At 36.4% G+C, this 14188-nt stretch overlaps 2 protein-coding genes across 12 annotated transcripts in view; one reads left to right on the top strand and one right to left on the bottom strand.

The window, feature by feature from the left end:
- The first annotated feature begins 666 nt into the window (after positions 1-666).
- On the top strand, positions 667-1191 carry LOC132792529 (uncharacterized). Its single transcript, XM_060801950.1, has one exon. The coding sequence runs from the start codon at positions 769-771 to the stop codon at positions 1090-1092; it is 324 nt and encodes a 107-aa protein (XP_060657933.1). The 5' UTR covers positions 667-768; the 3' UTR covers positions 1093-1191.
- A 132-nt stretch (positions 1192-1323) lies between these two features.
- The window catches only part of LOC132792521 (phosphatase and actin regulator 4), a 138200-nt gene continuing 125335 nt past the window's right edge, over positions 1324-14188 (bottom strand). For 4 of the 11 annotated variants that reach the window (XM_060801936.1, XM_060801933.1, XM_060801943.1 and 1 more), the window contains 7 exons: positions 11036-11305; positions 9746-9994; positions 9173-9548; positions 8658-8687; positions 5401-5753; positions 5061-5337; positions 1324-4220 (listed from right to left, as the gene is read on the bottom strand). In XM_060801936.1, coding sequence (XP_060657919.1) covers positions 4205-4220; positions 5061-5337; positions 5401-5753; positions 8658-8687; positions 9173-9548; positions 9746-9994; positions 11036-11305 — 1571 coding nt within the window. In that variant the 3' untranslated portion in view covers positions 1324-4204. The remainder of the gene's footprint in view (positions 4221-5060; positions 5338-5400; positions 5754-8657; positions 8688-9172; positions 9549-9745; positions 9995-11035; positions 11306-14188) is intronic. The other 7 variants (XM_060801939.1, XM_060801935.1, XM_060801944.1 and 4 more) reach the window with 4 other exon arrangements.

Raw genomic sequence — 14188 nt, forward strand, 5'->3', positions numbered from 1 at the left:
GTTTCAAATATACCATAGGTATATAAGTATACCAGATTGTTAACCGAAGCATCTAAGACTCGACAGCACCGGCCGTTTTATGTCATATAAACACAATTTTTAATAAACTAAATAAATTTTGTCTGGGTTGATGAAGCTGGTTCAGAATATATGCATATCCTTTATAGGGTCGAAGATGACTCCTTCTGCCTGTTATATACATTCTGCTAGAGTCGCAAAGTTATAATACTCTTTATGGAAATGTAGCATCACATTGGATGCAAACACAGTAAGTATATATATCGAAGCATCTCATCATCTCTAATATTAAAAAAGTATATATTATATAAATATGTATATCTAGATATCGAATATCGATTGTTCTTTGGCCTTACATGGCCTCACTTTTTTTAAAGTTCCTTCTCTTTTGTCGTAATCCTCAAAGAATAACGACGTGTCCGCTAATTGCTAAGTGAAATATAAAAGTGTTTTATTTCACAAACTACATTGAAATATATAAAACTGATAAAGCAATACAATAAAAGGATTGATGAACGAGAAGTCGCCGTGCTCAACTGAGCATTATCTGTGCTGATTAAAAAGGAATAATTGGATTTTCAACACTCTTCTATTCTACGGCCGCCGATATAAAAAAATATTTTATCTAGTAGCCTGTGAAAAACAAAAAAAAGTACAAATACAAAGCACAAACTTATCTAACTAAATTTCATTCAATAGCTTGAAGAAATTTGTATTGAGCTGTAGTACATAAAAAAAAAGTTAAACAAAATGTCCAAGATTGAAATTGAAGCAAAAGTTCGCACCAGCGATGGCAAAATATTTACTTTGAGCCCTTCGATTGTTGAGCAAATTGGACTGCTACGAAAAATGCAACAGAATGTAGAAGACGATGAGGATAATATTATACCATTGGATCGTATCAGTTCCAAAGTATTCCAATTGATAATAAAGTGGTGTAATGAAGGATTGGACTTGAAGAATGTTAACCGCTTAACTGTGGTTGACTTGATCGCAGCTGCTGATTTTCTCGAGATTCCAAGTTTGGTGGATAAAGCCACGATTCACATTGCAGCGTTGCTTTCCTCTTATTGAAGAAAATAATGTATTTAAGTTAAAGAAAAAATGTATTGTCGTTTTTTGTAAGTAATTAAATCTTTATTAAATCTCAATTTGTCGGTGATTATTATTCAATATTCTGTTGTCACTTCATTTTTCTTTTTCTCTTCATTTTTTTTCCCAACCAGTAGCATCTTCATTATTTTTTCTCTTCTAAGCTTATTTTGCTAATTTTACTTAACGTGTCATTTTGCAAATCTTCACAACTATTTTCGGGTTTTGCCGTATTTTTATACTTTTTTTTTTTTGGCCTCTTACAAATTTTTTTTAGTGGGCCACTCAGAAAATGCTTACAATGCTCAATTGCGGATACCTTCTGGCTACTTTTGTTGATGTTTTTCAAAATCTTTTTATATGTATTTTTTTTTTCTGGTGTTCTTTTTATACTTCATTTTTATTGTTACATTACAATTGTTGTTGTTCTTCATTTAAGTTTGCGTTAATGCAACGAACGGCAACTGCAAATTGGGGTAAATCGAAATCAGATATAGAAAAGACTGTGTGAAATGCTGTACACAAAGTTGTATTGAACTAAACTCGTCACTAATGTTTTATTTTATTTTATTTTTGTTTATTTTCGTATTCTTCGCATAGGTATGCAATCAATCAATCTCAATCAATCAATCAACGCGGGAGCTCGAAACCAGCGTTATGCTTCCTTTTTTTTGCTTTCTGTTAAATATTGTTTGTTATACAGTAGTTGTTGTTGATGTTGTTGTTTTAGTGGCGTTTTTATTTTTTTGTATTGTACACTATAAATCGATTCATAGAAAAAGTGTAAATTATGCTATCCCATATTGATAGTGTTATGTATAATAGCTTCAGCTGTTCCAACTGCGTCTTCTCATATAAATAGTTGTATACATATAATATATATATAGATATATATATTGTATAGATAAGATGTATATATATATATATATTTATACTTGCAATTTATATTGCTTAACTCTGACAATGCAACGCTTTGAAGCAAAAGACAGAGAGAGAGTGTGACAGAGACAGAGTGTTACCAATTCAGTTATACATACAATACATACAATAGATTCAGATATAAAGACTGGCAGCTGACTGAACAGATCCGATAACTCTTTCAGCGAAAATCAAGCAAAAGCTTTATTCATCCGAGCCAAACTCCTATGTCTGCCCTGAAACAAGTATATTTTTCTCATTTTATTTTACTTTACTTTTTAGTCTATTTGGTTGTTTACGTTAAATTGTTGTGTCTGTGATTTTTTGCATTAGAAATATGAAACTTGCAAAGGAAGCGCCAATTTATCTTTAAACTAAGTTCGCTATATTTCATTCATTCAATTCATATGATTTTCTTTTGTTGTATATTACTAAATGTCGTTTTGAAACTGTTTACTTTATTTAATTTAATTTTACTTTACGTTACGTTACTTTATTTTTATTTTTACTTTAAATTTTAAATATTCACGAGCACGCGCGAGCATTTTTAATTTGCATTTTCTGCAATTTGCAATTTAAATTTTGTTTTTCTTTTTTTTTTTTAAATTTACAATTAGGAATTTTTATTTATTTATTACTTTTTTTTTGTTGTTTTGCTTGATTATTCATAACTATTTGAATTTGCATTTGGAGTAAAAGTTTCAGTTTCCATATTCATATTTATTTCGTTTCGTAACTATTTGCAACTTGTTTTACAAAATAGATATTCATCTTTTGGGTTGATGATGCGGGTTTCTTTATTTTCGTTTTTGGTTCCATCTGTCTCTAAAATCTTACGTGTTAAGTTACTGTGTTTCTCTAAAAAACATCATACTGGGTCCAACTTCAGTTTGTGATTCCTGATATTTTGTTGCCGTTTATTAGAACTTTATCAATCATTCCGCTTTTGTCTGCTTTCTGTTTTCTATAAATGATTTTTATTTTTTTTTTATTTTATTTGAGCATCTTTTTTTCTTTGCTGTCTTTTGCTGGGTTTTACCTATTTATCGCGATAAGTTTTCAAGTTTTATGCATTTTGGGCGATATGTATGTACATGTAAATTTAAGAAAAAATTAATAAACCAAATTAAAAAATAGAATAAATAATAAGAGATGGTGGCAATTTTTGCTCAAATGTCTTTCAAAAAATTTTAATTTATTTTTCCGTATTTTGTTTTGTTGTTGTTTTTTACGTTCTATTATTAATGTGTTGTTTACGTTTAGGCTTTTTACAATAATCATAAATTTAAAATATAATAATATTTGCTTTAGAACTGTTCTCATATTTGTTTTTGTATAATTTATAATAATATTTTCGGTTTTTTGTATTGATTATTTTGTAGTTGACTTAATTCAAATCTATAAAATTTATGGAAAGCAACAGTAAAAGTAAATTTATGCTTAAACCTTAAGAATTCCTCAATGCAATCAATTTGCCTTTTTGACTTGAATAAGTGTTTAATTTATTTATATTAATTTTCTCACTTTAATTATTTATCAAAATGTGTGTGTGTTGTGTATATAATTTTGTTGTTGGATTTTCTTTTGTTTGTTTTGTGTTTTTTCTTCCGTTTGTTATATAATATAATACATAATTGCCTTGACTGAAGAGTTTAACAAATCGACTTATAACACATCTACACAAGACGAGAATTGATATTTTGATTTGCGTTCAAGTTGGGTTTCCAAAAAAAAACGTGATTTATTTACATACAATTAACAAAAAGAAAATAGAAATAGAAACACAAATATACGTACAGAAAATATATAACTTAAAATTAGAAAACCGAGCGGAATTCGCAATTAACAGAAATCTTAAAAGATGTTTTCATCGCGGCATTTCCTTTCTTCTTCTTTCCTTTCCACTTCTGTTCCTCTTCTTGTTTTAACTATTTGTTGCCATTTAAAAATGTTATTTGCATTACGTTTCTCTTTTTTTTTAATTTATTGTGTGTTCATCTCTCATTTTAGATTTATTTTTTATATATATATTTTTTTTGTGATTTTTTTTTTTGTTTGTTTTGTTTTCTTAATGTTTTGCTTTTAGATATTTGTTGACAATTTGATGCTGCACAAAATACAATTGTTGTTTGGGTTGCTGTTGTAATTTGTTGGAAAGTTGCTGCCATTGCAATCGTCATGGCCTATGGAATCTGCAAAAGAACAACGACAAAAAATTACAAAAGTTGAGATTAGTTTCCAGAGTTCAGTTTCAGTTTCAGTTTCCGTTTTTGTTTCAGGCCAAAAAGTTAAAGCGTCAAAGTGCGACACTCTTTCTCGCTCTGGGAGTTTGTTGGATTTCATTTCTGATTAGAGCTCACACTCTGACAACTTTTTAAGTTACTTTAAAGTTGAAACTGAATTTCAGGGCTGTCCAGCTTATTTGTAACTCTCTCTCTTGCTTTCTGTCTGCTTGTCTAATTTGTAAGCCCGCCGCCAGTTCAAGTTGCTCTGCAATCAGTTAGTTAAAGCGCAAATGCTTTGCTAGGCATTCCGCGTGGGGCTTTAAGTACAACTTGAATGCCATGCCACAAAATCCAAAAGCCATTACAAAAAAAGAGGAAAAAAAAGTTGGCTGCTGTCCCTGGCATAGCAGCAGTAAAAAGTGCAGTTGGGGAAATGGAAAATAGAAATGTCGAAAGAAATAAAAAGAATAGAAAATACGACAAAACGCAGTTACCACAGAAAGTCCTTTGTGGCCACATACACACACACACACACACACACACACACACACATATATAGCATGAACAATGTGCACAAGTGGTCAACTGGACTAGAGAACAGCTGCCGAATAGAAGTGGCAAGAGTGATGGCGATGGCTAAAACAGCGACTGCGACTGTGACTGAACTGTGCACGTGACACTTCATTGGGCATTTGGCAATTTTGTCGATTTTGTTATTGGCATTGATATTTCGAATTGGTGGAATGAGTTTGGCTTTAACCAAGGACACACAGAGAATGTTTAATTGCTGAAAATTTGTGAGCGTACCTCGTCAGATGGCGACTGCCCTCGTGGACTGCCATTTCGGAGGACTTGAACTCGTTCAGCTCCTTGCGTATGGCGGCCTTATCCTTTGGCGTCAGTCTTGTCCATGGCTTGTCCGCCCGCCGATCGTAATCATGCGCCTGCGTCACCTCAATGTAATCGTTGAAGCGTATGATCTTCTTCTCCTTGAGCTCCTCGACGGTGGGCCGAAAACTGAGCTTACGCAACAGATACGACTTCTTCTCCTCCTTTTGTTTCTTCTCCTCGGCGGGTGATTGAGCTAAGCAATTGAGAATAAAACAATTAATATACAATTCAATATACATAATATAAATTTACTTACTTTTCAGTATGTTACGCTCCACCAACTCCTCGGCGGTGGGTCGCATCGATAGCCGTCGGATTAGGCGCGCTCCAATCGCCTCCTTGGACTCCTTGAGCTCATTGTCGTTGACCTGATGCAAAATGTTGCGATTAATCAGATCCTGTTTGTCCGGCCGCAGTTGCAGTTTCAATGACAGCGATTCTTTGCGCGCCAGTTTCGCCAATCGTGTGTTATCGTTATCATCGTCGCGATAGACAATGTGACCATCACTTTCATCGCTATCGCTGCTGCTCTCGCGTATCACAAACGGCCTCGTGTTCTCCTTGTTCTCGACGGTGCATGGCAATTGAATATTGAACATTTGCTGCCTGCTGTGGGAAATGGGGTGAACAACAAATGCATTAGTAAATAACTATAAATCAGTTAAAGTACAACTCTAATCATACTAATCATTAGCTTGCTCACGTTTCACATACACAAAAAGAAATAAATAATAAGAAGTAAAGGAGGGAGCATGCATAATAACAAACATACTACGACACTTTGATTTGCACTCGGCAATCTCGCAAGGGCAATCTGCCCAGATTTACATACTCCACACACACACCCACACATATGCATGCAGTTGGTTTAATTTATTCATCTTCCTGCATAACTCTGAGGCACATGTCCTTAAAGTTTTTTTGGTGCTACCAAAATCCTTTTGCCTGGCTTTTAGTCTCTCGTTTTTGCTGCTGTTGCGGCAATTTGTTGTTTTCTTTTAGCTGCTTTCATTCTTTCTTTTTTTTAATGACACGTGTGCGGAGCACATCTGGCAACTCATTCGCATACATTTACCACACACAGAACAGAGAAGAGAGAGAGTTGGCTTTGTACTTAAAGCTGTCACTGTTGCTGAAAAGCCCACCCAGAATGCTATATCCTGTCAGGCGCATCCGCAACACTTTCGCATTAAGAGTATATACACACACACATCGCATCGCATCGGAGCGTTGTCTATGGCTGCCACATTACCATGCAAAACGAGTTCCAAACGAATTATGCAAGTCACCTACGCCTGCTGCATACCCTCTCCTTCTTTCCTTTCCCTTTTCAAACAAAATTACAATTACTTGCAAATAAATAAAGTACGCAATCTATTGGCCAGTTGAGATTATACGTAAAAGTCGTTTAAAGTGGCAGCTTCTTTCTTTCCTTTTTTTTTAATTAAATTTCATTTCATTTTTCTACATTCTTTATTCTCTCTCTTTTTATCTTAAATTGCATTTAATTTATGCTTTGCAACTCGAGCAACCGTTTGCAGAAATCTCTCTTAATCAAACGCCAGCAAACAGCAAATTACTGAAATTGAGCTTCTCTCAAGTGCTTCTCTTGTTTAGTTTTCATTGCTTTTCTCGCTGCGCCTTGTCAGATTGCTTTCAAATTAAAATAAGTACTTCGTGTACTCTGTGCTCTTTGCTTGCAATTAAACGTTAGTTTATAATACAATTAAATCGCAATCTTAAAACAAAATTACATTTTCCGAGAAATCTAAAACGTATTAAGGCAATTATCTTAGCGACCGGATAAACATAAAGTTAAAGGAAGTTGTAATTCCAAGAAATTTCAAAGTTTTTAAGTCTGAACTTTATTTATAGAATTTAGTTGAGTTGGAAGAGTCAGAAATTTGGATTTTGAAATATTAAACTGCGTTAAATTTTCTAAATGTTATTTTACTATATATTTTTTATCCATATATTTTCTTTCCCTATCTAAAGTCTTTCTCTTCCAAATGCACTGCAAAGCCAGCTTATCCTTGCTGCCCTTTCCTTCGTTTATCACTATGCCAAAAGTGTCCATTTGCTTCTTGCACAATTTATGATAAATATGTAACAATTTTGCATTTCCCGTTCAGTTGGTTCATTTTCACGCTTTGCTGCAGACGCTTTGCATACTCTGTCTCACTGCGAGTTAAAAAGGGTAAAGAAAGGGGGGAAGCTGAGCTATTTGGGCGTGGCTAAAGAGGTTGAGAGGTTGAGGGGGACTCGCATGTGCGGTTGCCTCCAATTGAGTTTCGATTATGCCGCATCGCTGGCTACAGGAATCAACTTGTGGAACATGTCAACTGTCATCATTTTTTTCCTTAAGGTTTTTCAGTTTCATTCTTTCGGCTTATTATAATGAGAATCACTTGTCAGAACTGTTTTGCTCTTAAACCGTAGTGTGTTTTTTGTTATTGCTTTGACATGCAGCGTGTCACATACAATATTAAATTAAGATGATGATGATGCTTTGTAATATCTTCTTCGTTCGTGTTGCTCAACAAGATTCCTCGGAAAGTGAGCGCGCGTAATTTGAAATGAAATCTTGTTTCCAAATGAAACACATGCAACGGGCCAAAAAAAGAGAGCAAATAACAACAAAAAATAAAAGTAAACGAAAACTTTTATGGCACACGCACATACACATACACATCCAGAAATACATATATATACGACATTGAGGGGCAAGTGTTGAAGGAGAGTTGGTTGAGGAAGAGAAGGAGGAAATAAAGGAAAGTCGGCAGCGGCATATGAGAAAATGAAACTTAACAGCAAACACAACCAAAAAGTTAGTAATTTAATACTAAAGCAAAACAACAAAATAAATATAAAAGTGTGTGTGTGTGTGTTGTGCGGGTGTGTGCGAGGGGTTGCAGTGAGAGTGTTGTCAGGTTGTTGTGTCTGCTTCCTCTGCTGCTGCTGTTGCTGCTGCGTCTTTTGTCTTTGGTGAAGTGGGCAGTGTTGAAAGTTTAATCAAAGCACATAACCAAAAATATGATTTTTAAGGTGCATGGGAAGGAGCTTGATGGCGAGCTGCAAGGGGGAGAGAAGTGCGTAATTTCTGGAATTTGTTTCACTTCAAGCACTTTGACAATGTTCTCGACAAAAGTATTTTAATATGCAGTAAAGGCTTTAACATATTTTTAAATGCCTAAAATATTTTTAGAAATTTGTCTTCAAGTTTTGAGCCAATTTTGTATTTAAATTGTTTTAATATTTGTTTTATGCAATTTATAAAATTTCATTTTATGCTTCTTATTTTTTAAAATATTATGCTTAAGCTCGAAGTGAAATGAGATAATTTTGACAACAAAGAAACTAAAGTAGTAACCAGAAAGAGTTGGAGGTAAAGTCAGGGAGTGAATGAGTAAGTGAGGGGGTTACAGAGCGGGGTGGTGGTGGGGGGAGGATATACACTAAAAGCGTTTTGGCATACGTTCCACATAACAAATAAATTAGCTAAAAAATGTTTACCATATTCTAATCCGTGGTCGTAGTATAGGCCTGATTTCGAGGTACGTTTCGGGTTGTATTTGGTTGATTGATTGTATTGATTGATTGATTGTTGTAATAGTAGAGGTATTTTGTAGGTTGTTGTAGTAGTTGTTGTTGTAGATAGAGACAGACAGATAGAGAGAGCGAGAGGGGGAGGTGGTAGAAGAACGTGTTGACCACGCACACACAAAAAACAAAGAACAGAAACAAAAATGAGGATCAATTAACAGAGTTGTTATCGATAAATATTATTTAACAAATTTCATAAACGCAAACAAGAGTTGCGGGGCGGGGTGGGTCAGGGTCGGGTACGAGGGGGAAACGTTATCAATTTGTTGCAGCACAAATGTGATGATTATAGAGAAAAAGGAAGAGAGAGAGAGAAAGAGTTAAGTAAAAAGAACAATTTCAAACTACAAACAAAATGAAGGTTTTTTGGGGGGCCTCTACGCAAAGTAACGAGATGTGTGGGGGGAGCGGCATCATATACTCACTTCAGCGAATAGTTGTTGCCCGTCGCATCCTGACGCACCACCAACGGACGCTGGCTGGCCGATTGTTGGGCAGCCGCTGCAGCAGCGGCGGCCATGGAACCGATGCCACCGTTGCTATTGGAAATTGCGGCGGCGGTGGCATTGCTGTGCTGTTGCTGCTGATGCTCCTGTGTGGGCGTGACGGGCGTGGAGGCGGAGTTGGCGGGTCCCTTCTTCTTCAGTGCCGATTTGAGAGGAACTGCATTTGGTTTTGGCTCTTTGGCTGGAATTTCCTCGACACGCTGTGTGTCCATCACACGCACATGGTTGCCAGCGACGCCGCCATACGGCGCATACTCATCATCCGAGTCGAGCTCGTCCTGGTCGGGATCATGATCTGTGAAGCAAAGTGTACTCTTTTAGGTAAATATCAAATTTATAGCAAATACAGCATTCGAAAATATAGCTTTAATTGTGGGACAAAGGGGGGCACTAGCATAGTTTTATGAAGTGCGCATTTGTAATGAGCTGAAGCTAGCCTTTCGGGGTGTGTGTTTGTGTGTGTTTCTAGTTTCTTGTTTCTTTCATCTTTACCATCATAATCGTAGTCCTGCTGGTAGTCCTGATCGTTCATGGCGCCTGGCCCGTGCGGTCGTCCAGCGATGAGCGTGGGGCTCGGCGTGGAGAACATTGGCGGCGGTGGGATGGGTCCAATCTCCGATACGGGTATCGGTGGCTCTGGCAGCTCGCTGAGCATCACGCCCGGCGGCAGTTTGCCACCGGCGTATGGCGGTGGTGTGCTACCCGGTGGTCCACCCACCATTTTGCCATCGTCGCCGCCATCTAAAAACAATTCGGGTTTACAGTACACAATCGAGGGGCAAACATTACACAAAGAGAGAGAGAGAACGGGAGAGAAGAGAGAGGCAACACAAATAGTGAGTGAATATATGAGTTTCTTTTGCTAGCATATGAATCAAATGTGTGTGTGAGGTGTGTGCAAGTATGTGTGTATGTTGTGTGTGTGTGTGAGTGGATGCGGTGTAATGTGTATGCTGTGTGAGTGTGTTGTTGGGATCGTAACGGGGCAAGGAAACCAGCTTAATGAATCAATGTAAGCCAAAAAAGTAACTACTAGCTTGGTTGAATTTTGCGATTACTAAAATCAAATGTAAGCAACGAATACTATCGATATACTAATAATATTGCAAATTATTTATTTGAGCGCAATTCTGACTGCTTTACTAATTTTAAATTAATTCCTAAGTTTGCGATGTATATGAATGTATATAAACTGAGTTATGAATTATTTTAGTAGTCTAATATTATGATATCAGTTTACTATCGATCACATACTATCGATAAACATTTACTATTGCATTTGACAAGCATTTTAAAATAAATTATAAGCATTCAATACTGTTTATCACTATTGCAAGTGTTAATTTAAATAACCATATTAATTTGATTTGCACATAATGTATGAGAACATTTAATTCATTATAACTGATAGAATTAGTTTGACTTTTCCAAGTTAATTCTCAACTTTGTTAAAAAGATTCCTCCATTCATATATGATTATTGTATTTTAAAGGCAAATTTAAGCAACCCAATTAATTGGAGTTATTATCGATGGTTTTTCTTCATTAAGTCAACTTTAATTTTTGCAAGTTAATTTGATTTTGTTATTGAATTTATAACAACTAAAATTTCAGCTAATCAAATTTTGATTAATTGAACGATAGTAATTATGACACTCAAAAACAAATACTATCGATTATTGTCGACTGGTTTCCTTGCCCTGTTTCGGGGTCTGTTTGTAAACTACGATAACTAGCATTTTGTGTGCTACACAACAATCAAATCGGTCGGGCGTCTACTTACAATGCTCGTTGTGATAGCAAATGTTGACTCCTCGCCGCGACAGCTTGTTGCTGCCGCCGAGAGTATTGGGCCGCTCCTGTTTGTTATTGGAATCGGACTGGTTGTTGTGTTGTTGCTGCTGCTGCTGTTGGTGCATGCCACCAGCTCCGATGCCACCGCCACCGGGTGGCGGCAGCATGGAACCCTGGCATGTCGGTTGCTCAATGTTCGGTGTTGATAATGTGCCATTGCCACCGTGTTGTTGTGCATCAGTCTTGTCTTTTCTTGGTTCTGCAAATAAAGAAAAAGAGAGAAGAAGGAAATGAGTGAAAAGTTTTCAATGGATGAGTAAAGAGCATAAGCTGTATAACAACTGAAAGCAACTAATTTACGAGCATGTGCCAAACAAACTAGACAGACAGACCGAGACAGAGACAGAGACGGAACCAAAGATGTAGACCGACAGTAGCATGTGGGCCCCACTGCGTATACTTGATGAGCTTTTACATTAATTGTTATGGTGGCTGCTTTGGTGGTTTGCTCGGTTTCCTCGGTTTCTCCTGACCACACGAGCAGCAGCAGCAGCAGAAGCAGCAGCTGGCACCATTGAAAATTGCCTGGCCGAGAGCTGAGAGCAGCGCCTCATCTATGCCCTGGCCACTTGAGTGGCCGCAAAACACTCAAACACACTCATCCACATATTCACATACACACACACACACTCGCAGTTGTTCGTCTTTTGTCTCTTGTCCATTTTACATTCCCCGGCTGCTGCTGCTTCCCTCGTTTGCACTCGGTTGGTCAAGTGTAATATTTTTAATTGTTGTTTAAGGGTTAAGCATTCGGGTCTCTGCAGAGCCACCAAACACTGTGTGGCCCCGGCCACATTTGGACAGTCGTGGCCAGAAAAAATGCCCAACGGACAGTTGAAAACTGAATGAATACAAACTGCTGTTGTTCCTTATCTCGTTGTTGTTATTGTCGTTGTTGTCCTTGTGTAAGTGGGGCGACCTCGTTAATAATGAGAAATGGCAACAATTAAGTGCCAGTTTATTTGAGTATAAAAGCAGCAGTGCTTAACTACACTAGTCAACAAATTGCGCCCAATTACATGTTACAATTCCATGGGCATTACATAATGCATACAAAATTATTAATTAATAATCATGAATACAAAAACATTAATTTCAGTAAGTGGGAAACGGCATTTTATTTTAGATATTTTCATTCATTTCCAACGAAATTAACTAAGTTAATTTACAAATATAGTTTTCGGTATATTTGAGTATTTTTTCTGTATTTGAATTTGAATAATTCTATAGTTTTGCTTTTATTAAGCAAATGTAGTCTTCGGTATATGGGAATTTTTAGGTATATTCATTTAGTATATTTTTAAAATAGTACCGCTATGTTCTGCTTATATTTAAATTGTTGAACATAATAGCATATCGATATCAAACTCTTCGGTAAGTTTTGGTATTTTTCGGTATATTAATGCAATCTATTTTTCATGTACACAGTCGAGTACACTCAACTATAACTTTCTTATTTGCTTTCAATTATTATGATTCATTTTCCTTGCTTTAAAACCCACGTTGCCTAGTGCTACTTGTAAGAGCAAAAACTTATCTCTATTTGCGCAGCATTTAAGCCTGGAATTATGTAAGAACGCATACAAAAGAATGCTGAATGGCACTCGGGAAAAAGTGAGAGTGCTGCACACGAAATGTGAAATTGAGCAAGGAGATAATTGTCAGACAGACAGACAGTTTATTTCATAGAAATATATATAGTATAGAAAGAGCTATATCATTTCCACTTCAGCAAGTCAAAACAAAAGTCAAAGACCGGAAATTGCTTGCTAACCCATTTTCCGACTATTTTAATCAAGCATAACAAATGAAGTTTCCTGTCCCAGAAGAAGAGGCAGAGAAGTGTCGGACTAAGAAAATAACCAAAAGTGAAATGGACGGGCAATCGGCACGATATCATTTTCCACATGCCTGAAAAACAATTAAGAGGAAATTCCTAACAAGTGCTTAAATACTTTTCAGTCATTAAAAAAAAATCAATGTTACACTTGACAGACAGCTGCGGGGAAGCTGCTGAAGAGTTGTGGGTGGAAAATTTAAAATCTGCGCATTTTCCACAAAGTTATTTATGGTCTAAGCAGATGAAAATATCTTGATTTCGCATCGGAGATCGGTGAACGAATATTCATGGTGGCAATTAATTGCCAAATTAAGTACATAAAACCCAAACAACTGCAATACTAACAAATTCATAAATAAGCAACAGCAAATGTGTGTGGGAAAAACTAAATGAAAATCGAATGAAATGCAGAAATGCACAGCGTTAACCAATTTTGCTAATCACACGTAAATAAATATCAAAAGCGCGTTTAAATACACCGAAAGAACATGGGCCTAAAAGGGGGGCGTGGCAGGTGTTGCAAACTATTTGAAACAGATACAAATTCCGTTGGCCAAAAGCCAACACAGAAAAAAGGCTAGTGCGAAAAGATACGGCAGTGAATGAGAGAGAGAAGACCTGAGTTGACGTGTTTGCGAAAATATTTAGAAATAAATAAAAACATTAAACAAATACGTACATTTATATTTATATATATCTCTCGCGTATTTCGTTTTGTTTGTTGTTTGACAGTGCGATGCGAGTGATGAAGTAATGAAATAATTTTGAAAGCCAAGAGAAAATGTTTTCATGCATCAAGTTCATGATGTCTACGAGTCTAGAGGGCAGCCAAAAGAGACAGAAAGAGAGCGAGAGAGAGAGAGATAGAGAAGGCGGAAGAGTAGAGGGAAAAAGGATGAGGCAACAGCTTGGACCAAAGTGCTCTGCAGAATATTTTAATGAATTTATGTGCTTGTCAAATTATGGCGACAAATGTCTTTGTATTAACTGGCACAATGTTGTCTCCCTCGCACTCTTTCTCTTCCTCTCACTCTCCTTTACTCTCTCGCTGTCTCTAGAAATTTATGAGCTGACAGCAGTCAGTAGTACCGGCAACAACAGCCGCTGGCAAGAATTATAGCATAAACATAAACAAATTTGCAACTATGAGTAAGGTTCAGCACATTTAAGCCGCCCCGAAATAAAACCGAAATGAAGATTAATGCCCCGTAATTTAATGTATGGAAAATCTAAGCATTTAAT

This window comes from Drosophila nasuta, chromosome 3, assembly GCF_023558535.2.
Source record: "Drosophila nasuta strain 15112-1781.00 chromosome 3, ASM2355853v1, whole genome shotgun sequence".
Lineage (NCBI taxonomy): Eukaryota > Metazoa > Arthropoda > Insecta > Diptera > Drosophilidae > Drosophila > Drosophila nasuta.